The sequence below is a fragment of the Empidonax traillii genome, unplaced genomic scaffold, assembly GCF_003031625.1.
Source record: "Empidonax traillii isolate 1590-97213 ecotype Southwest subspecies unplaced genomic scaffold, ASM303162v1 scaffold1350:size273897, whole genome shotgun sequence".
NCBI classification, from domain to species: Eukaryota; Metazoa; Chordata; class Aves; order Passeriformes; family Tyrannidae; genus Empidonax; species Empidonax traillii.
This window is the reverse complement of record NW_020956543.1, coordinates 246,296-273,897: the sequence shown is the minus strand read 5'-3', so window position 1 is coordinate 273,897 and position 27,602 is coordinate 246,296. Positions and strand designations below refer to the sequence as shown.

General features: G+C 50.4%; 1 protein-coding gene across 3 annotated transcripts in view; it reads right to left on the bottom strand.

The window, feature by feature from the left end:
* Nucleotides 1-1,112: 1,112 nt before the first annotated feature.
* Nucleotides 1,113-27,602, bottom strand: part of LOC114069736 (discoidin domain-containing receptor 2-like) — a 45,024-nt gene continuing 18,534 nt past the window's right edge. For 2 of the 3 annotated variants that reach the window (XM_027906739.1, XM_027906740.1), the window contains exons 5-18: nt 26,394-26,541; nt 26,078-26,183; nt 23,303-23,489; nt 19,214-19,460; nt 17,931-18,023; nt 17,282-17,439; nt 16,847-17,042; nt 15,440-15,684; nt 12,333-12,454; nt 11,850-12,047; nt 8,198-8,432; nt 5,870-6,019; nt 3,529-4,697; nt 1,113-1,123 (exon numbers count right to left, since the gene is read on the bottom strand). In XM_027906739.1, the coding sequence (XP_027762540.1) occupies nt 4,557-4,697; nt 5,870-6,019; nt 8,198-8,432; nt 11,850-12,047; nt 12,333-12,454; nt 15,440-15,684; nt 16,847-17,042; nt 17,282-17,439; nt 17,931-18,023; nt 19,214-19,460; nt 23,303-23,489; nt 26,078-26,183; nt 26,394-26,541 (2,226 nt within the window). In that variant the 3' untranslated portion in view covers nt 1,113-1,123; nt 3,529-4,556. Of the gene's footprint in view, nt 1,124-3,528; nt 4,698-5,052; nt 5,091-5,869; nt 6,020-8,197; nt 8,433-11,849; nt 12,048-12,332; nt 12,455-15,439; nt 15,685-16,846; nt 17,043-17,281; nt 17,440-17,930; nt 18,024-19,213; nt 19,461-23,302; nt 23,490-26,077; nt 26,184-26,393; nt 26,542-27,602 lie in introns of all 3 variants that reach the window. The other variant, XM_027906741.1, reaches the window with a different exon arrangement.

The window sequence follows — 27,602 nt, the reverse complement described above, 5'->3', positions numbered from 1 at the left end:
AGGGAATGTGCTCCACCCTCTGTCAGTGGCTCCAGGATCTGCCTCCTGCCCATACCTGCCCTGCACCAGGGGACAGGGCTGGCATTCCCTGTGCCAAGCCTGGTCAGGCACCAGCTCACCTCAGGCTGGGCCAATCTGAGTCCCAACAGCAGCTGCTTTTCCCTCAGGGGCTGCCCAGCCCTTCCCAACCCTTTCACAAATCTCACAGACCACAGGACCCCCCCCATAACTCCTCTGCTCCCACTGAAGCCAATCAATCCCTTGTTCCTGCCACTCCTGTCCTACCTTCTCCCCTGTAACTCCTCCCCTCTTACCCATGGCAGCTTGGTTTCTTCTTTCCAAGCCTTTAGAGGAGACCAGCCCATCAGCATCCCCAGTCCCTGCCTCATTCCAGGCCTGGCAGCAGGACTGTGGTCCAGCCCATTGACCACAGAGTGTCATGTCTATGCCACTATTTACTCAAAGGAGACTTTCAAAAATCCTGGATGCAAAAATTATGAGAGTTGGGAAGCCTGCACAGTAGCTGTGGTAATATTTTGCAGCTTAAAAGAAATGGGGGGGGAAAAAAAAAAAAAAAAAAAAGGAAACAAAAGTGGGAGAACAATTTTGGCTTTGCCATGGCATGGTCTGCAATTCTACCCTGCTGGAAGGTGCTGCATCTCCTGCAGCTCTGTCTCCTTCAGAGCAATGTTACATGGAATATTTAACAGTGTCTTTAAAAAAAAACCAACCCAAAACATCATGAGTCACAAATACTACACGATCCCAGGCAGGGCCATTTGCATTGGAAATGGACCTTTTGGATGAACTTCAGCACTTACCCAGGGAGGTAGTAGGGGTTTCTGGGGAAGATGTTGTTCCCCCTGGAGGCTGCCATGGTGATGTTACTTCTGGTGGTGGTGGAAGGGGGGAAGGAGACGCAGCCCCACGTGGTCTCCAGGGGTACCTCTGTGATGTCAGCACCTGACAGAGCTCCATCTGCAGCACAGAACTCCTCAGGTTCTCCTGGACACAGCTCTTTGTTCCCCCATCCAGGCACAGGCTCAGGGACTCAGGGGAAGGCTCAACCCTCCTCTCCCCGCTCCTCGCTGCCACAGCTTCTCTGCCCAACCTGTGCCAGGGCCTGCCCAACCTCACAGGGGACAATTTATTCCCAATATCTGATCTAAACCTGCCCCCACCACCACCTCCCCCTGCAAAAAAGTCCCCTCCAGCTTTCCTGGCTTTCCACAGCAACTGTGCCCAGAATGTCCCCAAGCCAAAGATCCCCCCATGCCTGTTTGGCACCAGCATCGTTTCCACCAACCCCAGTGCCAGTCACCAGCCTCATTCACTGCCAAAGTCCCCCCTGGCCTTGGAGAGCTTGGCCATGTGGCTGCAGAATCACCTGAAGGTTTCAAAGCTGCTTACCAGAAACCACAGAATCATTAAATCATAGAACCAGTGAACAGTTTGGGCTGGAAGGGACCTTTAAAGCCCATCCAGTCCAACCCCCCTGCAGTGAGCACAGACACCTTCCACTGGATCAGGGTGCTCAGTCTTGTCCAACTTGACCTTGAAGACTTCCAGGGATGGGGAATCTGCCACCTCTTGAATATCTGAGGGTTGTTCTCACCTGTTAGGTGCCTCAATTCCCCCCAAATTGTATCTGAAGGTATAAAAATTCTGCTTGACTCTTGTCCTTGGTGCCTAAACTGAGAGATCTGGTATTTCCAGCCTTTATAAAATGCATTGGAATTTGCCCAAGTACCTGAGCTCTGATCAGCAGATGTGAGCCCCGCAGGGTGGATGGGTGTGCCAGGGGTAGGATGGCTCTTCTCAGAGGTGCACAGTGGAAGACCAAGAGGGAACAGGCACAAAACACAAGGGGAAGGCCCAGCAGACACAAGGAAAAATTCTCCTCTGTGGGCACAGAACAGCCCTGGGACAGGGTCAGGGGAGGGGGTGGCATCTCCAGCCTTGGAGATCTCCAAAGCCTGGATGGGTCAGGCCCAGAGCACCCCAAGGGAGCTTTGAAATTAGCTCAGCTTTTAGTGGACAGGTTGATAAAGGGACTTACAAAGCCTAAAGCATCTGATTTTAACACTAAGATGAAAAGTTGCTTGCTGAAATGCAGCACCAACCAACAACCCCAGAGCACTCCAGGTCCCACCTGCCCGAGGGGCCTTGGGCTGGCACCTTTCCAGCATTTCCAGGAACTCCCTCAAAGCTCATTTCTTTGGATGGTCAGGGGCTGCTCCCTGCAAATCTGGGGGTCACACACTTACCAGAGAGCTCCTGAGCAATCACACCAAAATACCAGTGCTCAGGGCAGACACCTGGGTAAAAAAAAGAAGTAGAAATTCACTTTTGTCAAGGTTATCATTAGAATTTATTGATATGAGAGAAACTTGGTATGTCAACATGTCACTGGAGGAACAGCACATCCCGATGGAGCAGGAGCACAGAGCCTGTCTGGTGACTTCACAGCACAGGGGACCACGTACAGGGCTGTGTGGTACTGGGGGACATTTTCTGGGGACAGGACAGAAACACTCCAGAGATACCACGGCTGAGTGGTTTGCCAGGTGCCCGACAGGCTGCAGCAACTCCAGCTCCCACCACCCAGCTCTGGAGAGGGGGCACACACAGGGCATGGCAGCTCCCCTCCACTCCCAGGGGAAACAACTGGGGCTCAGCTTCACCTGGGCAGGGAAGAGGAGATGCCTTGGGCCTTCCAGCTGCTCAGAGGAGCAGCTCAGATGGGGACACCCCACACAGCCAGGACAGGACACCCCGGGCACGGCCCCTCCCGGGCTGGGAAACTTCCCAAGGGAGTCTGATGTGCTCAGGGAGCAGACACAGCCATGCCACGCTCCAGCCTGGAATCTGCCAATTCAGAGGCAGGGTTTTCTCTCTCCACACAATTATCCCTGTGTTGTAACTGTTCAGACATTGCCTCCTCTCAGCAGTGCCCTCTCTCAGAGCTCTCAGCACAGACAGCCAGGCATCTGTGCTTGTGGCTAAGATAAAAATTATCTTTTTAATCTTTACTGGAAATATATGCTATGCTGGATGCTGCTTTAAAAAACAAACAAACAAACAAACCCAAAAAACCAAAAAGCCAAGTGCTGAGCTTTCATCTTCTCCCAGCTTATGAAATGTTTAGTTTGGTCCTAAGTATCTCGCTAAACGGTTAAAGAGGGAATAGCAGAGCATTCCCCAGGCACCTGGTAAATCCACAATGGATTTATTGTAGAAACACACTGAACTCTCTAACTCACTCCAAATGGATTTCAGAGCCCTCTAAAACCCTCCAGAGAACGAGCTGTTTGTGGCACCACACACAAACCAACCCCAAGTTCAATGAGGAACCGGCCCCGCGCTGCGCGGGGAGCACCCGAAACACGGGACAGACCCCCCTGGGGGGATGTGCCAGCCCAGCTCCCGGGGGCAGGGGACAGTGACAGAGCCTGGCCGAGCTGCCCCTGCCCAGCTGATGCCATGAACCCGCTGCAGAGCTGGGGAGGAACCCCTGACATCGGGCACGCCCCGTGTGCCGCTCCCGCCCCTCCCCCGTGAGCTGTGACAAGTGACAAAGAGGGCTCTGCTCTCAGCCACCCCGGTTTCACCAAATCTGAGTTCCCTCTCACACGTAACAGCATTGACTTAGAGATCTCATATTGATGGGTAATTATACAGGATTAATTGCACATCAGTCCATTGTGGCTACAAGTTCATTAGGTTAATAAATCTACATAGTGACAGTAGTACAGTATCAGCTACTTCTCAATACAAACTCCCTACCTAGCCTTAATTTGTAGGTCAGGGGAAGATCTTCTACCGCAGGGACCTTCCCGTGACCCTTTAAACATTCATTTTCAAAATTATTTTTTTTTCTAGAAAAAAAAAAAAAAATCCAGTGTGGGGAAAAACGCACATATATAACCAAAGCAGTGCTTAACAACCACAGGAAAACAGAACATCATCTTGGACTCTTGTTTCAGCATCCTCTGTAGACCCTGGCAGTGTCTACAATCCCAAAGGGTTGCTAAAATGCTCCGTCAGTTCCCGAGTCCGTTAAACCATTTCCCAGCTCCAGACGTTTCCGGCCTCTCACTGCCGTGTGCAGTGAGAGCACACAGAAACACTTGCTAATGTGCACAAGACTTCCATCTGATTTAATGGAATAGCTCTAGAAGGCTCGAGTCTTTCCTTCCAGAAACCTGTTCTCCAGTGGCTCTCGCCGACCGGCGCCTTCTCTTCCAGCCAGGAGAGAGCTCCAAGTCCCTCCGAGTTTTACTCATTCCTTTCGCCTGAAGTATCCAATAAAACCCCCTCTCACAGTATTCCCAGGAAATGATTCAGAAGAGGAGATGATTTTTCAACCAAATGAGATCCTCTGGTCCTGTGTGTCAGACCATGGCCAATAGAACGAGCAGCTGCCATGGACGTCTCAACTTAAATAGGGCCCAGTCGGGGAGGGGAGCGAGGTGGCCTGGCCATCTGCTGTGAGCAACAGGCAAAGAGACCCCAAAAGTCACTCTGTTCTCGACAGTTTGCCTCTCTTTCCGGAGTCAAATGTTTGATTCCAATTGTTCTAGCAGGAAGTGGTGGATCATGTCAAAAGTGGGACGATCTTTGATATCCCTGCTCCAGCACTTCAGCATCAGGTCGAACACAGGGTTAGGGCACAGAGGAGTCTGGGAGAGATAGATCTGAAAGGAAGAGAGAGCCACAGCTATTTCAGTGGGATCTGCACGGAACAACTGAGCCTTTGCTAAAGTAACACCAAAGGACAGTCCCATTGCAGGTTTACAAGACACAGCCACCATGCAGGGAGTGACATCCAGTCAGCCTGAGCCTGGCAGTGGAGTCCGGACTGAGCCCCGACACCACCTCAAACAGCACCACGGACACTCTGCCAACTCGTCTGATGAGCTGGTCACAAAACAGGCCTTTGTCTCCCAGAAAGCATGAATGCTTCAGAGGGATTCGTCTTCCAAGAGACAGCGAGAAAACACAAACCAAAACCAAATTTACCACAGTAAAATCCAAATACTTTCAACTCACCGTAGACAACCCATGAGGCTTTCTAAGCATCGTGACAGCTTGTTAGCAGAGACAGAGAAAACACCTTTTAGAGCTTTTCTACAGCACAGCTTGGCAGAATGATTTTATTTCCCCCTCTCATTTTTTAGGCTCACATCTTTTAGGCTCTTGATTAATTGGGAGACAGTGATTCACCACCCCCTAAATTTTATTTCCCTTATTTCTCCGGTGCTGAAGGTGATTTCTGGGAGAACAGTGAACTGTTCTGAACTGGCACCCCACAGTTTTGGATACTGAGGAGCTGGAGTGTCCTGCAGCAGCACTGGGGTGCACAGTCCTGGGAGTGACTGAGAGGGGACAGAACAACACAGGGAAGCCCTTCAGCAACTGGAGATGGCCAAAGGCCTCCTGAATTATGTGGAGATACCACAGGGAATATCTAATCCGTGGGGAGCTACAAATCCTCCTTCCCCACCTCCCTAAGTGCTTCCTCATCTTTCAGAGGCGCTGCTGGGGGGAGAGAGCTGACAAAGGAATTGTGTAGGAGAGCCTGGAAAAGCCAAGGACAGGGCAGAGTGAAGTGTAATAATGAGAAAGAAGCACTGGACAGGGCCAAAGGATTCTTCCAGTGGGACTCCAAGAGAGGGAATTTGGTGCAATAAGCCCAGATAAAGGGGAGGAGAGGCAGGACACAGGTGAGAAGTTGAGCAGTAGCAGCAGAGAGTCCTGCAGATGAGGTTAAGACCAGCAGAGAGGCCCTGGGAACATCCAGCTGGATGGGACCAGCTCCAGGGAAGGAAGGAAGGAAGGAAGGAAGGAGCTGTGTTTGCCTCCTCACCTGCCTGCCCTGGCTCCTGAAGAACTCCCCCGTGTTCTCGATGACCTGCTCATCCGAGAGGAGGCTGTAGGGCTGCTCCTTGCACAGCACAAACATCTCCCACAGGGTCACCCCAAAGGCCCACACGTCGCTGGCCGTGGTGAACTTGCCCTGTGGACAGAAAAAGCATCTTGTAAGCCCAGGGTTGTTTCACAGCCCCCCTTCAGCAAAACCCCTTTCAGTCTGCACCCCCTGCAGCTGAATCCACAGCTGGGAAAGTGCTCCCAGCAGAGCAGGGGAGCTGCTCTGAGCCACACACAGAGGGGCCAAGGCAGGGCATGGCAGTTTGTGGGGCAGGAGCAGTCGTGGCACCCCCGGGACAGCTCCAAGAAAGTGCAGTGTTCACTGGGGCAAACCTGCTGTAACAGGGAGCAGGTCCCAGAGAGAGCCAGAGACTTGTGACCCTCCTGAGACAGAGTGTTTGCAGCAGAAAATGAACTGAGGGGGTGGACAGTCACTGTCTACCTGCACCTGAAACAGCTGAGAACAGAGAAAAGCCTCTGAAAGGGAAAGCAAAGCCCTGGGGGGTAAAATCAGAGCTGGAGCAGACTCCAGACTCTCAGAGAAAACCCCGAGATCATTTTGGTGTTTGCACATTAAGAAGCCAGCGTGACAGTGTGCTTGCTGTCCCTGTTTTGTGTCTTCCAAAAATGTGCCCAAACTGGCTGTGTTTGGAACGACGTGTTTGTGGAGAAAAAAAGACTGCTCAGAAAATAACACAGAACACTTGGGGGGCTGGAGGGCCTGTTTGGGCTGAAAACACCCAAGCCCTGCAGTAGCCAGGCTTTATCTGGCAACCCCTGCAGCCTGGCAAGGTTTGGAAGATCTTCACACAAGGAAGATGGGAGTGACTTCTGGTTGGGATGCAGCTGTAACCAGGAATAGAAGGTGAATTTAGGAAAGCCTAGGCCTGGTAGCCTTTATAGCAGAGGGAACTACAAATTTTCCGGGTACCTGGAGAGCATGTTGTAAAAAAAAAATAAAAATAAATAAATAAAATAAAAATGCAACCAAGTGATCTCATCAACCACTCTGAGAAAGAAATACAGGGCTGAATATTAAGGAAGTGCCTCCAGGCTGGGTGTGGAACAGTCTCCTGAGGGAAGACAGCAGGACCCTTAAACACAAAACCAAACCCCAGCTCAAAACCAGACCTGGCTCTTAAAACTCAGCAAGTTTTGTCCCTGGCCCTCAGAGCTTCCCAGCTGGGAAAATAAGCACAAGAAGGCAACTTCCCTACAATTCCAGCAGGAATCCTGAAGGGCAGGCACAGAACAGAATGATGGCTGAGAACAGATGAGGGCTGAGGGCAGGGATGCCACCCAGAGGGACATGGACAAGATCAAGTGGGCCCATGGGGACAATGGTTTAACAAGGCCAAGTGCTGGTGCTGCCCCTGGGTCAGGGCAGCCCTGGGATCAATCCAGGCTGGGGATGAGCAGATGGAGCAGCCCTGGGGGAAGGACTTGGAGGGGCTGGTGGGGCAGAGGCTGAACATGACCCAGCCCAGAAACCCCCCATGCCCTGGGCTGATCCCCCAGCGTGGGCAGCAGGACAGGGGGGATTCTGCCCCTCTGCCCCCTCAGGTGAGACCCCCCTGCAGAGCTGCCCCAGCCCTGGGAACAGCACAGGGAGCACATGGAGCTGCTGCAGAGAGGCCAGAGGAGGCCCTGGAGATGCTGCCAGGGCTGGAGCCCCTCTGCTCAGGAGCCAGGGTGGGAGAGCTGGGGGGGTTCACTGGAGAAGAGAAGGATCCAGGGATACCTGAGAGCCCCTTCCAGGGCCTAAAGGGGCTCCAGGAGAGCTGGAGAGGGACTGGGGACAAGGGATGGGGGGACAGGACACAGGGAATGGCTTCCCACTGAGAGAGGGCAGGGTTAGATGGGATATTGAGAAGAAATTTTTCCCTGGGAGGGCGGGCAGGCCCTGGCACAGGTTGCCCAGAGAAGCTGTGGCTGCCCCTGGATCCCTGGAAGTGTCCAAGGCCAGGCTGGAGCAACCTGGGCTAGTGGAAGGTGTCCCTGCCCATGGCAGGGGGTTGGACTGGATGACCTCCAAAGGTCCCTTCCAACTCGAACCATTCCATGCTCTGTGCTGTATCTGCAAGGACTCACTCCTTTCCCAGGACATGAGTTATGTCCAACACAACCCAGTGCACTCCTCACCTGGGGCCATCTCCAGCACACACAGGGGTGCTGCCAGGACTGGCACACAGACAGGTGGTCACTGCTTCAGGGGCACACTGCAAATCAGAGGAAGGAATAAAGGCAGGCTTTGTGCAGCCCCTACCAGGAGGATGCTTTCCCAGGCCATCCAGCGAATGGGCAGCACAGCTCTCCCCTGGATCCTGTAGTAATCCCCACTGTAGAGGTTCCTGCTCATGCCAAAGTCTGCGATCTTGATGGTGTAGTTGTTCCCCACCAGGCAGTTGCGAGTTGCCAGATCCCTGTGCACAAAGTTCAGGGATGCCAAGTACTTCATGCCAGAGGCGATCTGGGTGGCCATGTACAGCAGGTTGGAGTGGCTGCACGGAAGGAAAGCAGAACAGAAGGAAAAAAAAAAAAAATCAACAGAGTTCCCCACAGTCAAGTCTTCCTGGCACTTCATGTGCTACAGTGACCTTGTCACTTTATTTTCTGCCATAACAGTGGAACTGAACTGTCTCATTTCAGGGCACAAACAGCCTCCCCTGCCAGACTAAGTCTCCTGAGCTGACTAAGCAGGAACAGACAAGCTGTCCCTGAAATTCAGGCCCTCAGAATCTGACATCCTTTAGATTTTTTTTTTTTCAATATCAAACGTTAATCTCGAGATTTTCAAAGAGTTCGTGCATCAAAGCACCAACTTTTTGCACAGAGACATGAAAAATTAGGCTGTACAATCTCAGAATCTCATATCTTATGAACCACTTAGTCTGGTATTTCAAACACCACCACTACTGCGTGCTTGTATTAACATAAGTACGTCACTCCACATGAAAGAGAGCCTTACTATTTTTAAAAAATATGTTAGACTTCACTGAAAATAAAAACAGATGCATTTTCCATCTAATTTAATTTTAATTCCCCCATTAGCAAAATGAAGATAGCATTAATGAAGTTACATGCTACTCAGACAGAGTTTGGACCATCAGACTCTCAGCATTCTCCACACACCACTGCTCTGTTTCCCACTGTGCATCTCGAATGCTTCACAGGACCAAGTGCCCATCAGAGCACATCTGGTAAACTGTTCACAGCATTTTTCTGATAAGGGTCAGAATAAGAAAGACTTATTTTCCTTCTCTTTGTGTCCTGACAATCACAGAATCACAGAATGGTTTGGATTGGAGAGGACCTTAAAGGTCATCTTGTTCCACCCCCTGCCATGAGCAAGGACACCTTCCACTAGCCCAGGTCGCTCCAAGCCCCGTCCAACATGCCCTTGGACACTTCCAGGGATGGGGCAGCCACAGCTTCTCTGCCCAACCTGTGCCAGGGCCTGCCCACCCTCACAGGGAACAATTTCTTCCTCACATCTCATTTTAAACTACCCCCTTTTTAATTTTAAAACCACTGTCCCTTGTCCTGTTGTTATCTGTCCCTGGAACAAGTCCCTCTTCCTCCCCTTTAAAAGCCCCCTTAAGGTACAACGAGGAAAGCACTACCATGTTATCTGAATGACAGCACTGCAATGTATCCAACAATGACAGATGCACTCAATCTACCCCAAGCAGCAGCTGAGCTGTCGCTGGGGTGATCCAGAGGCAGCCCCTCAGCCCAGCACAGCCCTGCCAGGATGGTCAAGGCACCACCTCCCAGTGTGTGACACCACAGCCCAGCTGGGTGACCCCTGGGCCAGCCCCACAGTCAGCTCCACGCTGCTGCTCCTGATCAGGGTGGGCCTGTTGAGGCCCCAGAGAAGGAACTTGGCCACCCACCCGTCCCCTGGCTGTTGGTTTGTGGCACAGCCTGCAAGATCCCCCCTTCAGCTCTGTGTCTCTGCTGCTCTTCCCATCTGAGCAGCCCTGTCTTTCCTGTCCCCCCTGCAGCCTGGCAGGGTCCCATCAGCAGCTTCCTCCTGGCTCCTGCCCCGCTGCCCAGCCAGCTCTGCAGGGTCCACACGAGGGGCTCCACAGGCAGAGGGACAGGATGGGACACACTTCTTGTCCTGCCTTGGGGCCAACACCCCGAAGGCAGAACAGCAGACCTGCCTTTGGAAGAGCAGCAAAGCTGGTGGAGAAGCAGCTGAGAGGGCTCAGCCTGGAGAAAAGAAGGCTCAGAGAGGACCTTCTCACTCTCAATAACTCCCTGGAGGTTGGAGAGGTGGGGGGTCAGGCTCTTCTCCCAGTGGTAGGACAGCAAATGGCCTCAACTTCCATCAGGGGAGGTTTAGGTTGAATATCAGGGAAAATTTCTTCACTGAAAGGGTTGTCCAGACCTGGCAACAGGTTGCCCAGGGCAATGGTGGGAGTTCCCATCCCTGGAGGGATTTAAAAGCCACATGGATGTGGGACTTGGGGACCCAGTTTAGTGGTGGCCTTGGCAGTGCTGGGGGTACAGTTGGGCTCGATTATCCTGGAGGGCTTTTCCAGCCTAAAGGATCAGACAGGCAGAGGGACAGCAGGGGGATGCATTTCAAGCACTAAAGAGCCAGAAAGACTTGAGAATGTTGTGACTCTCTGCAGGAAAGGGCTGGCCACCACATTTGATGCACCAAATACTGGGTTTGAGAGATGAGTGGGATGGCTGGACCTTGTCACATCTGTGAGACACCCCCAGGCATCAGCAGAGCCAAGCAGTTCTCTTTGGCAGGGGGATTCATGTCACTCTCAGTAAACAACCCCAGCCACCTGAGCCAGTCTGCTGCCTATAATGTGACACTGTGTCTGGCTGGAGGGACAAAAGAGGCTGAAGGATCAGCAGGAGAGAATGAAAAACTAGAGGTTCCAAGTAATGGAAACCAAGGAAGAACAATGTGAGTGACAGTGCTGAAGTCAGATGAGAAGTGAAGAAGAGATAAAGAAGAAAGAACATTTTGAGGCTTTGGCCAGGGAAAAAAGCCACAAGTCTAAAGGTGAGTGATGTTTCTGATGTACAGGAAAGGCAGGAGACTGGAGAGAGCTAGAATATGTCTCTAGTCAGAGGCAAATCCTCTCATCCTGCAGCTCCTGCTGTGTCCTGACTGCAGGATGCCAGGTTAGCACTCCCAACAGGACCACTGACAGGTCCTGGCAGCAACTGTGGTTGCCTGGACATGGTAAAACCCAGTCTTGTTCTGTCCAGCTCCTCAGAAACTGGCTCTGCCCGACTGCCTCGTGCTTGAACCACAAATCCATCCAATCCTTTGGGGAGAACAGAAAGGCTCAGCAGTGCCACAGCTCCTGAGCAGTGCAGGGTTCTTTATCAAGGCAGAACACGTTAGTCCTGCACACAACTCTCCTCTGAGGAAAGGATTTCTGCAATAGCAGGGATGCTTTTATGTCAGATTTAATCCTGCCATTGAGGAGGGAGACAAATGCCACCACTGACAGAAAATGGTTTTCTTTGCCAAATATTCTCCTTCTGTAGGCTGATGAAATCTTTTCCTTAGTGAAGCTCTACACTCAGCAATATTTATGAGACATCCAGAGAACATATGAACCTTCTTAAAACCTTAAGAGACATTCTTGATTTTCATCCCAAAATTCCTGCTTCTCATATTAATGAAATACTCGATGCAAGCCCTGTAACATACACAGATGGCCACATCAATAAACAACACATCAAGATGGTCACAGCCCACAGTCAGGGACACTTCAGGGGAACACAGACTTCCAGGGGCCTCAAGAACAGCCCCCCACACAAAGCAGGACTAGTGTCCTGCTAGTCCTGACCATTGAAGGTCCCTGCCTGGAAGGCACAGCAGATGAAACTGGCAGCTCTCTGTTGTTATTCATCCCCAAACTGGCAGTTCCTCCTACCTGACACAGGGAATATTGTTTGAAATGGCAAATTTGCTGTAGATCTCCCTCTGTGACAGGAACTGGTTGAGGTCCCCGTTCTCCATGTACTCTGTAATCATGCACAGGGGGTCATCACGCACACACACCCCCAGCAGCCGGATGATGTTGGGGTTCTTCAGCCGTGACATGATCTTGATCTCCTTCAGGAAATCGTTCCTGGTAAAACAGAAAACATGTCTGGATCCTAAACTATTCCCCTGTCTCAAGAAAGCACAAAGGGCATGTGAGAACATCTCAGTTCAGAGTCAGGATTAATACAGCATTTCAGGTTGACACTACACCTATCCCTATCCCCCACTCCCTGCCGTGTCCTGTTCCTTCATGAACACATGGAACATGCACCAGAGACACATGACACTTACACAAGTGCCCCATGTGAAGCTGCTGCTTGGAGAGTATTTGCTTTCCTGCCCAGCTGGTTGGTGCTGCAGGTGCACTTACCTGGCTGTTTTGTTGACATCTGATCTCAGCATCTTCACTGCTACGAGAACTGGCTGGTGAGTGAATTCTGAGGACGAGACTCCCAGGAATTCCAGCAGGCCATCAGCTTCACAAAGGTGCACCTGCAGGGCAGAGGCAAACATAAAAGCATGAACAGGTAGAAAACCAGAGGAAAACAACATCGCTGGTTTGGTCACTGCTGGCAGAATGACCAAGTGAATGATCTAGTGAAGGTGACAGTTCTGATCAGAAATAACCCCTGGGTTGGCCCTAGATCCTGGACAAAACATTCCATACACTACAGGGCCCATGGTATAGGAATGCACAGGGCTTGCAGCCAGATGTGTCTCCAACACACTGAATCCTGTGTTTCTTCCCAAGAATTCTTTACAGAATCTGTGAGTCTGCACAGTCTCAGCCTGGTGCAGCAGCTTCCTGGGGCCATCCAGTTCACCCAGTACAGACTGGAGGTGTTCAGAAAGGCCCCTGAGCCTGCAGGGGTCTGCTCTGCACGTGCAGGCAAAGAGCACAACTGCAGCAGGGCTGGCAGGGACAGCACCTCACACCAGCCAAGGAGCCCTGAACTGTCCTGCAGCCTGGCCTGAGTCACTGCTCAGACTTAACTCAGGAGCATCCAGAAACTACAGCCAGTTATCCAAAGTCCTCTAATTCCAGTGGAAAAAAAAAAAAAGGAGAAAAATGTGTTTGTGTGTGTCTGTGATGCAAACACCTCACCTGTGCATTGATGAACACTCTGATGACAGAATTCCAAATTACTTCTGATAAACTAACAAAGACAAAATTACAGCCAGGGTTGTACAGGAAGGGGTGACTGCTTAAGAAGTCACCAGAATGGGTATCCAAATGGAGACCTGGGTGGAGGAAGCAGCCAGACCTGACTGTGTAGAGAGAACAAGGACTGGAGGTGGGGGAGCAGACTGGATGTGTCAGTCAGATCTGCAGCACTGAGGGGAATGTAATGGGAGCACGATGAATTTTGTATGAAAAAAAGCAGCAAGAACTTCAGTGACAAACATGGTGAGGGGAAAAACGAGACAGCACAGAAAATGGGACAAACATGCAGAACAGGAAGAGAAGTACAAAGGTGCTGCTGCAATTCCACAGGGAATGAATCTGCTGAGGTGAAAGTACAGTCACTAGACCTGGAACAGGGAGCAGAGCCACGGGATCAAGCACAAGTACTCCAAGTGCAGGTAATGTGTCACTGAGTCCAGGGTGGGGATGGTTAGGAACGAGGAAGAAAAAAAAAGACTGAAAGGTAAGGAAGCTTTGAGTGGAGAGGTGAAAGCAGCAATGAGCCACATTTCTAGAAGCAAGGCTGCACACTGAGCAGAGCAGTGCAGCAGAGCACAGGGGCATCAGACTGGCAAAGACTAAGGAGGTGAGGAGGAGAGATGAGAGAATGTGGGGGCAGCAAGTTTGCAAAGGTGAGGGAAAGAGCCTGTGACGTGAGGAAAGGAACAGGCTCTGAATCCACCCCCAGGGGAAATGGAGATGGGAGAGCCATCTCCCACCAACACAAAGGAGGAGTTCTTACAGTTACCAGAAAGACAGGGATGAGAGGAAAGGAGAAACCAGAAGCAAAACAATGAGAAAAGAACCCTCTCTTGTCCCAGCTTTTGGAGCACAGCCCAAGGCAGGGCAGGATCCAGGTAGCAGCAGAAGGGGCTACACTGACAGCCAGGTGAAGAAGCTGAGGATGTCAGAACCTTCCCAGCACACAGACTGAGCCTGGAAGAAGTGAGGGGACAGGGAAGGGGCTGGGACAGGGGAGGTGTGGTGTCAGAAGGGAGGAAGCAGCCAGTAAAGGGCTGTGCTTGCCAAAATGTAGCTGACAGGTAGAATTAAGGCTGTGAATGACCAAAAACTGGGAAGAAAAAAAATGACACTGGAAGAGTGAGAGCAGGAGAGGGGAAGAGCTGCTCAGATTGGAACTAGGAATGGTGTGGGAATGAAGAAGGGAGAGAAGAAAAGGCAGGGTGACAACATTCACAGCCTGAAAGGAGCTCAAAGAGCAAAGGGAAATCTTGGTGGATGACAGATGTGTGCATCACAGTGCCTGAGGCTGCTGACAAACTGGGGCTTGAGCAGCAGCAACGCTGGAGAATGAGGGCACCACAGTGCTTGGGAATGCCTGGCTTTGCTTGGGTCAGTGTGCAGAGCACCCCCAGAACCTTCATCTGGGAATGGGAAAGCTGTTTTTACAACTAGGATCCATCTTAGCTAAACTCTCTAGAGAGTTTTCAAACTCACATGCCTAAAGGTGGGTGACAGCCATCACATTTGAGATGCCCATGAAGCTGAATTCCCACCTCCAGGCCTTTTCCATAAGGTCATTAATAGGGATATAAACAGTAAAACAGAAAAGTTTGCAAAGTTCATCTGCTGGGAAAGGCTCCTGTGGTACCAAGCACAGGCTCACAGCTGCAGAACAAGGCTCTGTGGCCCAGCCTAGGGGGGCAAACATATATTGACTAAAATTATAGATTCATAGAATGTTAAGGGGTTGGGATGGACATTAAAGCTCATCTAGTCCCAACACCCGCCCAGAATGGGCAAGGACACCTCCCATTAGACCACAGCTCAGACTTAACTGAGGAGCATCCAGGAACTACAACCAGTCATCCAAAGTCCTCTGGTTCCAGAGGAAAAAAAGGGAGAAAAATGTGTGTGTGTGTGTGTGATGTGAACACCTCCCCAGTGATGAACAGTCTGATGAGTACACACAATTCCACATTACTTCTGATAAATTAACAAATAAAGACATAAAATTACCACCAGGGCTGTACAAGACACTTGCTTAAGAAGCTACCAGAACATGTATCCCAACGGAGAGCAGCCAGGAGAGCACCCAGGAACTACAACCAGTCATCCAGCTGCTCCAGGCCTTACCCACCCTGGCTGTGAACACTGCCAGGGCTGGGCCATCCACAACCCTCCCTCTGGGCAGACTGTTCAAACCCCTCTCCCAGTACAGGATGGAACACAGAGCCCTCAGCCCCACCCAGAGGCGGCTCAGGAGACTCAGCTCCACCAGGCACCTCCTCTCTCCCGCTGGAGCAGCGGAAGGGAAGGGCTGTCTGTACCTCTCCAAACTGCCCCTCTCCCAGCTTCTCCTTGAGGCGCAGCTGCTGCCGAGGGAACTCCCCCACGGAGATGTCCTTCTTGGTGAGGGAGTCCACGGTGAGGGCGGGCACGGCGTACATGTTGTTGCCGGTCACGCCCTGCAGGTGCACGATGTCGGTCTCGGCGTAGTGAGGGACGTTGTTCTGGAAGCCTTGGTGAGGGGTGGACTTGGTCAGGTCGGGCTCAGCGTAGTCCCCGCTGCACACTGAGGGCAAAACGGAGAGGGGGGCGATGTCAGACCGCCTCAAAACCAGCTCCCAGTGCTCTCAGTCCCACATTCAGTCCTCTGGGAATTCGGCCCAGCTGCTGAGCAGCTACTGCTGTGCTGAGGGACACCCACCCGGGACACACTGCCTTGTTTTAGCCAGGGCTTCCACCAGAACGAGCCACATTTCTGCAGGCACCAAAATACCTGCGAGCCACCAGCTAATTCCTGTTCAACACAGCCTGCTCTACTCAGTCATGAGAGTTAAAGTTCTTGTCCAGACATGGAGTGGTGAGTCTGAAGTGATTTTCTGTTTCTGATTCATCCTAAATACAATATGTTCCCACTACCTGACGCAGGGATGTTGTTTGTGACACCAAACTTGCTCTGGATTCTCTTCTGCAACAAGAACTGATTGAGGCTTCCATTTCCCACATCCTTTGTTAGCACACCCCACTCCCTCTGACAGCTTATTCACATAAATATCACAGGGCAGCACTTTAGAATTAACTCCTTGCGTGGTCAGTATGACACAGAACCTTTGTTCTCCTTCAAATTCACACCCTCACTCAATCCAGCCAGTCTCTCTGTGCAGTTCAGTGCTGGATCTTAGCAACTTGTCAGTGTGAGGAATGCAGGAATGGGACTGCCCTTCCATCCACTGCTCAGCATTGCCACTGCTGAGCACAGAACACTGTTGGAAATGTTCCTCTCTGCGTGGGTCCAAAAGCTGCCCCAGGGCTGGAAGCCAGGACACCACTGGCAACTCCCTGCTGCATTTTCCTCTGCTTTTTCTGACAAAAAGGTGCTAAAGGTCTTCTCCCAGGAGTGCTGCAGGCAGCCACTCCACTGCCACGAGACAAACAGAGTGTGACTGCTGTGACTGCCCAAACCAGCCGCTAAAAGATGACCTGGGTAATGTATAAACAGTCTTCACATAAAACAATAAAAGGCCACCACCCTCTAGTGGGGCTGCTGCTCCAGCTGTCACTGTTACATGCCAAAAAGTTCCAGAGCTCCAGAATACTGCCTGAGGTCCCTGGGTTAAGTATTGTATTGCACAGGAGTCAAAGATGAGAACTTAAGACACTGAGAAGCGGCACATTTTATGGTCTGACAGAAATAATAAAAGAATAAACACATAACTTCCAGATGACATTACCTGAATCCTCTGCACTCTGGGAGAGCTCTGGGAGCTTTTGGAGTAGAGTAGCTGGCTGGTGATACTCCAGATCCAGCGGGAAGGCCCGTTCATAGGTGGGATTTGACTGGTGGATCTGGGTCTGGTTGTTTGCGATGGTGTAGCTGTAGAAGGAGAGGCGAACGGTGGCATCCTCCTCCAGGATTCGACGTGGGGCCTGCAGGAGAGAAGGGAAAAAACCACTGAGGCCAGGCTCAGCTCTTTAATAATGTGTTGGCTGCAACCACAGCAACTTCCAGTAACATCTTGGATAGGGCTGGCATCCTCCCCTGCTGTGAGAACAGCTTTAGCTGCCCTGTGGAGCTGGGGAAACCTTGTGCTTTGCACAAATCGGAGCTCACCAGGGTAAATGATCAGCGCTGAACTTGTGTCTGCAGAACAGCCCCATTGCATTACCTTCTCCAGCCTTTTCTGAACATATTGCTTCCAAAGAATGATGATTATAATCATCAGGAGCAGCAGAATAATAGCCACAAGGCAGCCCACGAGGATGGAGGTATTGGAGTCATCTGCCTTCTCGCCTATCCAGGTGCTGGTTACAGAAGATGTGGTTTCTGCAATCACAGAGGTACAGAGAAGAATCTGGAGTTAAAGAACTGATTGTTATCTGTGTTGGCCAACCTCCTGCAGTCTGGTACGGAAGAGATCTTGGGCAGCTCACTGAGCATCACCATTAGCTGGTTCACATCTTGCTCTTATCAGAAATTCCAGTTCTGGAGGCTCGCAGATAAGAACTGTGCAGAGACCTTCTGCAATCAAAGACTGTCCTTAGCAGAACAGGCCCTGCAATGGATCCATACTAGAGAAGACAGTGTTCAGAGCTTCACTGGCTGCACATCCACCTTCAGCCCACACTCCAGGGCAGACCCAGCCAGCTGAGGGAAGAAAACACCTGAGGCTGTCGGATGCTGCCCTGTGTGTGAGGGCAACAACCAGGCCATCCCCAGCTGTCCAGAAATGGAGGGAGAGACCACATTCACTAGGATGGCACTGCAATCCCCTAGCACTTGAGCCCCTGGCATGGCTAAGGGACAGAGATCCTTACCCCAGGTGCCCTCAGTAACGTTGTACTCTGTTTCCAGCAGATCCGTCGTGATTGTCGCTGCCGTGACAAAACTGGGATTCACACTCTCCATGTCTGTGGAAGGGAAGGGAACGTGTCAGTGCAACAAAACCTCCCTGCTCCTGCCAGCATTCCCTGCAATCCCAACTGGGCTGAGGCCCAGGCAGGTCAGGAACAGCCTGAGCAGGGATTCCCGAGCCCTTCCCAGCACAGCTGTGGGATGAGCCTCTGCACCGAGCAGCACGTACAGCCCGGCCACAGCACAGCACCAGCGACTGCAGGGCCTGCCCTGAGCTCAGCCACACACAGGGGCCCGAACAAGAGCCTTTCGCCCATTTTAGCATCATCTCAGAATAAGGCTGGACCAACAGCCTGCTTGGTCCCACATGCGACAGAGCAGCCAGGAGGGGTTGCTGTCAGCAAGGTCAGCAATGAGCAGCACCCAGAGCACTCCTTCCTCAGGAAGGTCTTCCTGCTACAGCTGATTAGCTACAGCCAGCTCATTCCACCATCAGTGCTGGTGGTTTTCTCCAAGTGTCTTGTCCTTTCCCTTCCAGAGCCTTTTAAAGCACCACACGGCACCAACTTCTGCATCATAGTTAAGGCTTGAAAACAGAAAAAAAGGCCTCTCATTTTTAATAATCTGCTAACTTGACCATCACCTGTAGATCTATTAAAATTATTCACAATAAAATACTTGGTAAAGAGAACTAAAAATCAACCTCATAACCAGCAGGCAACTGGGGAAGCAGAGGGGCAAGTACCAATCTCTTCACTGTCGTGACCAGTGACAGGAGTCGAGGGAACAACTGGAGCTGTGTCAGGGCAGGCTCAGGGTGGATCTCAGGGAAAGGTTCTTCCCCCAGAGGGTGGTTGGCACTGAACAGGCTCCCCAGGGCAGTGGGCACAGCCCCAAGGCTGCCAGAGCTCCAGGAGGGTTTGGACAACGCTCTGAGGGACAGGGTGGGATTGCTGGGGTGTCTGTGCAGGGCCAGGGGTTGGACTGGATGATCCTGAGGGATTCCCCCAACTCAGGATATTTTATGATTCTATGAACTGTCTCAAAAAGAAGAAATGCTCTTATGGTCCAATTTTTGGTAGCCTTGGTCACGCTCCTGCACATGTGCATCAGTGTCAGCCTGGAAAGCATCCACTGAAGATTTGTCCCACCTCCTCCTTTCCACTGTGTGGCCCCACAGTGCCTTCTCTCTGTTAACCCCACACATCCTGCACTTCCACGCTTGTGCTGCCAGAGGAACCCTCACCTGACTGGAAGGAGATCTCGCTCATCATCATCCAGGTGTCAGCGAAGTAGAAGCGGCACAGGATGGCTTTGCCCACGCGCTGGTTCAGGGGGACGGTGACGAACCTGGCGCTGGGGTTCTTGTCATCCAGGACTGTGGCCACCCCCACAGGCTCAGGCTCCCAGTCTGCAATCAGGCGTGGTTTGAACAGGCACTCCACCCTCTGGAAAATCTTCACCCCCTTGGAAAACATGTTGTTACAGTGCACCTTGGAAGAAGAGAACAGATCCATCAACCAGAGGTTTACACACCTACATCAAGCCTCAAGGATTTTCCATCCATGAAAATTTTCCATTCCCAGTATCTCCCTGTACGAATACAGACCCAATGACTTGTTCCAGTTTAGTTCCCAGTGTGCAATGAGAACATCTGTGCAAAAAGTTCCTTCTGAAACAGCTCTAAAACTTTACCTGCAAAAGCTACACCAGTGGTCTCCCTTTGGCAGGCTCTGCAAAAGGCCAATATAAAAACCAATCCTACAAACCCTGCACTGATCTAATGCTTCACAGATCAATTATCCTTGAACACAGAACCTAAGAGGGGAAAGAAAAAGCCCATCTAGGCTTTAGACTCTATTAGTGGTGAAAATTTGATGCTATTTAAAAAGCTAAGTACTTGCCTGACATAAACAGCTGGAACTGTTAGGCCACAAATTGAACTTTATCTGAACTATGTGGTTCTGTTGTATAAATCAAAGATGAATTACAGTGAACCCTGGAGCTGCTAATCTAATCATTAATAACAGTAAAGATGGATTGTAGCAAAACTTGAAGATAAGAATCTGATCATTAATAATAGAACAGACCAAAGCTGCAGCTTAAATATTACTTAAAAATTAAGAGGTGGAGTGGACAGCCCACAGTTCTGTGAACTGTAACAACCACGTTACACAGACTACAGAACTGCTCAAAACCCACCTCAGAGGTCGGGGTGAAGGTCACCATGTGGCAACCTCTTGGTAATGAAACAGTGAAGCAATGGAAAGTGAGAAGACCCAGAGCCTCATATTGCTCTTGGACTGCTGCATGAGGGATCCCAGGGATTTCTTTGTCCACAGTCCCTCTTTTGAGGCACCAGCTCGAGCTACCAGACATCACAACTGATCTGCGCCAATAAACCAACCCAACCTAGTGTTCAAAGTTTCTTTAGCACTTAGGAGGCTTTTAACATCTGCAGTTCTAAGCTAATCTCTTCCAAAAAACCACTAAAAAGTACAAGCTCGAGGAGAAACCCCCTGACATCCAGCAGGTGTCCTGCTGTGGTTGCACCTTGAAGACAACCAAGGGTGTGAGTTTTGGGGAAACCATGACGTAAGGCTGCATCCATCAGCCTCTCCTGGTGGCTCCTCAGCAGGCTGTCCCTGCTGCAGTGGCACCTGTGCTTTAGCTGAAGACACTGGAATTTAAGTGCAGTCACTGCACTGCCACACAAACACCTCACCAGAACAGGGGCATCTTCTCTCAGCTCCCAGTTACAGCTCCACAAAAATCTCTCAGACTGACTTCACACCTCCCTGAGGGGTCTGTTTTACCCTCCAAGAACTGGGAGCAGCTTTCTCCCTCCCTGCCCCTGAGCTGCAGCCAAACCAAAAGGTGGCATCTCCATCCTCCTGGGCTGCGGCACTGCAGACCCACGAGCACCAAACTCCTGGCACTCTCCCAGGCTTCCAGCACCCCCAAGGAAGGAGGCTTTGGGAAGAGGGACAACGCTTGGAAGCATCTTCTATGCTGTAATATTTTGTCTTCAATACAAATCTTACCCTGCTCCCTTTTTAACACACACCCCAGTGTGAGTTGTGCCACGCAGACCTGAAGATCTGGACCACAGTGAGCAGGAACCAGAAAGGAATCAGGTGACTCAAAGTCTTCAGAATCCCTCAGTCTGCTCCATTCTCATGGCCACAGTGGTCCAACCCTCCCCAGACCTCTAGGAATTATTTCCTAATGACTGGAGTGCATTGCCACTGTGACAACAACAGCTTCCAAACTATGCACAGCTTTGAACCCCATTAATTGCTTGGCCTCTGCCAGGTCCTGCAGTGAATAGCAGCGAAGCAGTAATGAGGAGAACAGGCCTGATGAGCAGTAAAAAGACAAAAGAAGAGTATTTGCATGTAATTAGGAACAGATGAAGCTCAGACAACATTATTCAATAAGGAGAAACAGTCATCCATAACAAGGCAGGAAAGCCTGATGCCTGGAATATACAATTTGGGCCATATTTGGACAGGAGCTGGATATGTTCACAACTTGGACTGATACAGAGACACTTTCTATTCCAAACACCTCCTACTGATGTCCAATTTTACAGTATTCAAGCCTAAGTATTTTGCAATGCAGCTGCAACACTTGCTAACATTTATTTTTAATACTTTCTTGGATACTGGGAAAGTTCAGAGTGGGATAAAGTTACCAGGTATGAGGATACAAAAATTATTCACAGACCACCTGGCCTGTACAAAATAAATGCAAAGCTGAAATAGGCAACATTCAATCAATAATGAAGCCTAATTTATGCTAATCAAAACAGCTTCACAATGAAATACCAGATGAAACAGCTGTTTTTATAAGCTGATGTGTTTGGTTGATCAGGATGGTTGTGTTTACATGACAGACTTTTGGAAAACTTTGATTTACCCACAGCATCTGCCTCCAATTAGCACAGTATGGACTCATGTATTATAGTAATTTGATTAAACACTGTCAACTAGTAAGTTTTACAGACAAATTGTTCTCTAGGTGTTATAAAACAGGAATGGATTCCTAAATCAAAATTATTTGCTATGTTTTTCAATGATCTGGAAGAGACAGCAGAATCACTAGCAATAAAATAAATTAAATGCAGGGGGGGAGGGAGTTTCCAAAAATAATCTGAGGCTTTCAGGACTGACTCATGTCAGAGCAGTGAACTCAGGGACAAAATGTAAGTGATGCTTTCCACACTGGACTTTTATCCTGGACACCAGTAACTTGGAACTGGCTTTTAGCATGATACCAAAATCTTAATGACCACTGGCTCCCTCTCAGTTGGTCTGGAGGACTAAAATCACAAGATTCATAAACAAAAAGAATCATCCAAAAGCAGGAAATTGGTCCCATTCTTTTATGCAATTTTGATGGAAAGCCTGGATTTGGATCCAGATTCTGTACCTCCAAAAGAATCCCAGCAAAGACAGACAGCACTGGATGACAGCTCCAAAAATGACCCTGGGTCTCACCAGGAAGGCACTGAGAAGTCCCAGCTAACTGAGTTTAGTAAAGCAAAGTTAAAGAGAGTGGTTTAATCACAGTGCACAAGCAGATTTCAGAGGAGGCAGGATTCTTATTTTTGCCAGTGAAAGCAGGCAAAGAGCCAACGGTTGCAAGTTAAAAATAGACAAAATAAAACCAGAGTAAAGTAACCACCAAAACAATTTACTTAAGGATGTGGTGGGTTCTCCTTCATTTGAAATCTCTACAAGAAAAGCCACCAATCCTTTTTTAAAAGATCCTGCTGTTTACTACAGACTCAAAGTTCAGCTCGTGCTTTTCCTGTGTGTTTAAATAATTTCCCACAGCACAAGCACAGGCTGAGCCATCCAGAGAAGCACTTGGGCAAAATGGAAGCACAACCACATTCCTTTACCTCAAGGGTCAGGCAGTCCCTAGACAGTAAAGCCCAGATCCTAAATCCATCCTGGCTGCCCAAGCCCTGCTTCAGGTGTCTGCTTTTAATGCCTTCAACCAAATGCTCAAAGAAGTCTGAGCTCTGGAGAGCAAGTGCTCCCCTGCTTCATCTTTCTACGCTGGCAACCTGGGACATCTCCAGCCCAAATTCAGCTGTCAGGCACCTTGCACCCTCCTGCTTTGGGAAGAGGACCCAAGGCCAGGTTGGACAGGGCTTGGAGCAACCTGGGACGGTGGGAGGTGTCCCTGCCCGTGGCAGGGGGTGGAACGAGATGAGCTTCAACATCCCTTCCAACCCAAACCAGTCTGAGATTCCATGTCCCAAAGGGGCACACTGGAAGCCCCCCCAGGCCTGTCCCCCAGGAGAGGAACCCCCCTGACTCACCTTCATGGAGGTGAAGTTCCGTGGTCGGTCGAACTGGAACTCCATCTCCACGGCGCCCGTGCTGAAGCTCTCGTTCTTCCAGCCCACGTAGTCATAGCCTGGCCACACACGGTACTGGTGGCTCTGGGTGAAGTCATCCAGGCCCAGCACACCATCTGTGAGCTGGCCCAGCCCCCCATACAGGTGCCTGGCAAGGGAGAACCCACAGTCAGCCAGAGCAGCAGCAGGGGAGCTCCAGTGTGAGAACACACAGGGCTTTCAACAGGTACCAGGAAAATATTAGTTTACTCTGAAACCACCCTGGACAAGAACTCATTCACTGCTCTTATGCAACACCACCTTTGTTTTGTTTGGTCTGGGCTTGTAAAATTTTAAAAGGCAGAAGTTTTTGCACTGATATCAGGGACTGAGAGCAAAGCCAGGCTACGAGCACGGAGCCTCCTGAGAGCAAAAACTGACACTGCAGAAGATGAAATGTGTGTTCTCCAAACACAGCTTGAATTGCAGTATTTCACCATGCAGCTGCACAGGAGGAACACAGCTCCAGCCTGCCCTGGGGGAACCTGTGGGGAAAGATCTGCAGGCAGGCACAGAAATCAGGAAAGGGAGTAGTGAGATCATGGGCAGCTCACCCAGTCACAGACAGTTCTAACTGGGATCATTTCTGGCCTTTCTTGTGCAAGAGGAGAGTATTATTGGCTGTTTCCAAGGCTGATCAGACTCTTTGCCAGGATCCTGCCTCATTCCACTTCCTATCTGAGGGTGTGGAGCCCATTATACAGTTTTCCAGCACTGTCCCAGAGCAGAACATGACAGTGTGGTCCATTCCTGACCCTTCTGGAAGCCATCCCTGCCACGTCCCTTGTCCTGCAGCAGGGAAAGTGCAAAAGCTCAGCTGTGTCAGTGCCTGAACTCACTCCCTGGCCCAGTTTCATGCCCCTGTCTCTGGGCAGCCTCTGTAACCCCAGCTGGGCTGCAGCTCTGAGTCCATCCCAGGTGAGCCCCTGCCACTGGAGCTCAGGAACACATCCCTCTGGACTCCAAACCAGGATTACCAGCTGGAAGAGGCAGATTCCTGCTTCCAGGCCAGTTGGGCACGTGAACTAGAGGTTAAGGGGTTTGAAAGAGTCCTTGCTCAGCAGGTTGGGTTTGTGCCTAAATCTGCAGCTCCCCAGCAGACCCAGCTTCCTAAGAAGTGCTGGACAGCTACACACAACAGCTACTCACTGCTGCACATAAAACCTTCCTTTATGGATATCCAACCTCTACTACATCAGCACAGCTTGAAAGTATCAGATATTAACATATAAAAGACATTGCTACCTGGTATCATGCACATCCTAAAAGCATGAAGAATGTACTTCCCACCCTGTTATTTTAACCTCCAGCATGACAGAACACAAATAAGGTTACCAAAAAAAAAAAATCATCTTTAAGCATAAAAAAAAAATTAGGCAACGGTAAAAATTCACAGAAAGTTAATGGCACCTGAAACAGGAAATATAAGAAAAACACCTCAAGTCAATGGATGATACCAGGTCACTGAACAGACACTGTCAGATCAGTCATTAGGCAATCCCTGCCCTGGCAGGGATATGCTGTCCCAGGATATCCATGCCTGAGGTTTCAAGCCATTGAAACACACCCAAATCTGTTTTTATAGCAAAGAAAGTGGTCATACTAAATGTTTTCAGTTCAGCCAGTTATTTAACATTTCAGATACAGACTCCTAATGCACCTTCCTTCCACGAGAGTCAATTGTGGGGTAAACCAGAGACACCTCAAAACATGCCACCCTACCTAGCTCATCTCAGTGGGAAAAATCAACAGACCTTGTCAAAATCCAGTTCCTTCAGGTTTTCTGACTCCAAATTGGAAAAGCATCATACCCAAGTAATCAGCCACCATCCTCTCATACCACATGGGCAGTGGTGCCTCTGCTGACCTGGAGCTTCTCACAGGGAGTGATGCAGTTTTCCAAGTTGTTTCGAGTCCATCAGAGAGCTCTGTTCTCAAAAACAGTCTCTCAAATCTGTCCAGAAGCTCACAGGTACCCAGTGCAGGCCTGGAGTTCAGGTGTTGTGCACTTCCCTGGACGCTCAGTTTACCCTGGAGACCTCCTGCAACAGTTTGAGATGCAGTCTGCTAGAAAGTGCAGGTCAGGGGTCAAACTGCAGAAGCAACACAGGCAATGAACAAGGCAAGGACCTTCATCTGCTCCAGGGACACTGGGACTGCACAGGCAGAAGATCCAGCCAGAACTGCCACTCCAGTCTGGGGCAACAGGAGAGCAGCAGCAACTTAAGATCTGCAGTATCAGTGACAGTTAAAGGCTCTACCTGAACCAGCAGAGAAATCAGGGCAAGGAATATGATCACAGTTAGAGACCAAGAGCCTGGAAGGCTTTAAGGCAAATCAGACATCAGGATTGTATGGTCACATCACGTAAAGACTGAAGCTACAAATAAAGAGAACACTGAGTTACTTAAGAACAGAGTCATCTCTTTAAAGATAAAAACTAATAAAAAAAACTATTTCTTTCCAGCCAACAGCCTTTGTCAGCTGGGGGAAATGAATCTGATACACCCTGAGCCCTCCTTTAAAACATCAACTAACAGTGTGTCAAAGGGCCTGGAATAACAAAGCCAGGATGCTTTGGAGAACTGGTGTCTAGCTTGCAGCTCCCAGTGTTTGGGATACAAGATGCTAGTGACAGAGTGAGAAGAAAGGAGAGAATCTGCAGTGACAGAGAGAGAACAGGACAGCTCCTCCCACCTGCGCTCCTGGTATCCATCATAGGTCGAGTCATTCAGATAAACGATGGGGAAGCCAGGAGCCGCTATTGTCCCTCCTTCAGGGATGCTATAGGATGCCAAACCATCTAAAAAAGAAGGCCATACACCTCAGAAACACAGCAGCAGCAGCAGCCTTCCACCACCTCTGTCCACAGGGTCCTTTTGTCGGCAGCCTGGACCCACAGAAGCAGTTCCGTGGCCTGGGGTTCCCTCTGCACGAGTGGGGATGTGGGTGAGTCCCAGCCAGGGTCTGCAAGGACTGTGTTGCAGTGACAGGCATGGGAATGGGTACTTACCATACCAGACACAGCCATAGAGCTCCACCCTCATGCAGACAGTCATGGGCATCTCCGTGACGGGGATCACGCGGATGAACCGTGCGATGATGGGCGGCCGCAGATCTTTCAACACCACGTCGTAGGTGTCGATGTTGCCTTGGATCACCTGGGGGAGAGAGATCCTTACCAGCAACTTCTCCCCACTCTGCTGTTCGTTTGCACACTGGTGCACCTGTACCCTGCTGGTTGAGACTGGGGAGCTTCCAGAGTGGAGTCTGCAGAGGGTGAGCTGCTGCTGCTCCCCTCCTCCTCCCTGGCACGTGGCTCATGGGGTGAAGGGTGCTGCCATCCCACCTCCTGCCCAGCAGGCAGCACTGAGGGAGAGGAGAGAGGCAGCTGGGAGGTGAAGATGCAATCTGTGTTGCAGACAGCTCCAGTTACTCTGATGTTGCTCTTTCCTCAAGTGAGTGTCCATGTACGTTCCAACCACAGTAACTGAGAGCTTGCCCTCGTCACCTGGTGGAGGGTTCTGATGCCCTTGCTCTATAAGCCAACAAAATTCCAGAGGTTTGAGGGATGAAAGTGCAAATAGCTGCACAGGAAAGATCCTGGGCTGACGTGCTGAGCATCACCACAGTCACCCCACCCAGCTGCAGTGAACTGTGACAGGGCAGGGACTGTCCCTGTCCCCTTCCCTCATTGCCACTATAGCTCTGGGAGCAGTCCACTCTATTTTGGCAGTGTGTGGAAACAGCTGAGGCTGTCAATCCCCTCACAGCAGACACAAAGTGCCCAAGAGATTTTTTTAGAAGTGATTTGAATTTATGGAAACAAAACTATGACCAGTTTTTATACCAGCAGTCCAAATTACACCTGTGAGGGGGTTCTGCTCAAAGCTGTCATTGGTGGGAAGGATGAATCAGGCTGAGGTCACTCAGAAGATCCCACAGATTGCAACTGGTGATGTACAGGCAATTAAGAAGACGAGGGAGATCAACAAGAGAGCAGAAAGGTGGTTTCCTCTTCATGGCAGCAGGGAAGATCTCCAGAGAGTGACTGTGGCTGGAGAGACCATTGAGAAGTGAAAGACCTTACTGTATCACAAAAAGAAACCACTCAAGACTGACTGAGCAGCCAGACACATCTGGAGGTCTACTGGACTGCATGAGGTACTGTGATAGTCTCCTGGATGTGGCTGGACAGCTCTACAGAGGTGCACAGTCCCAG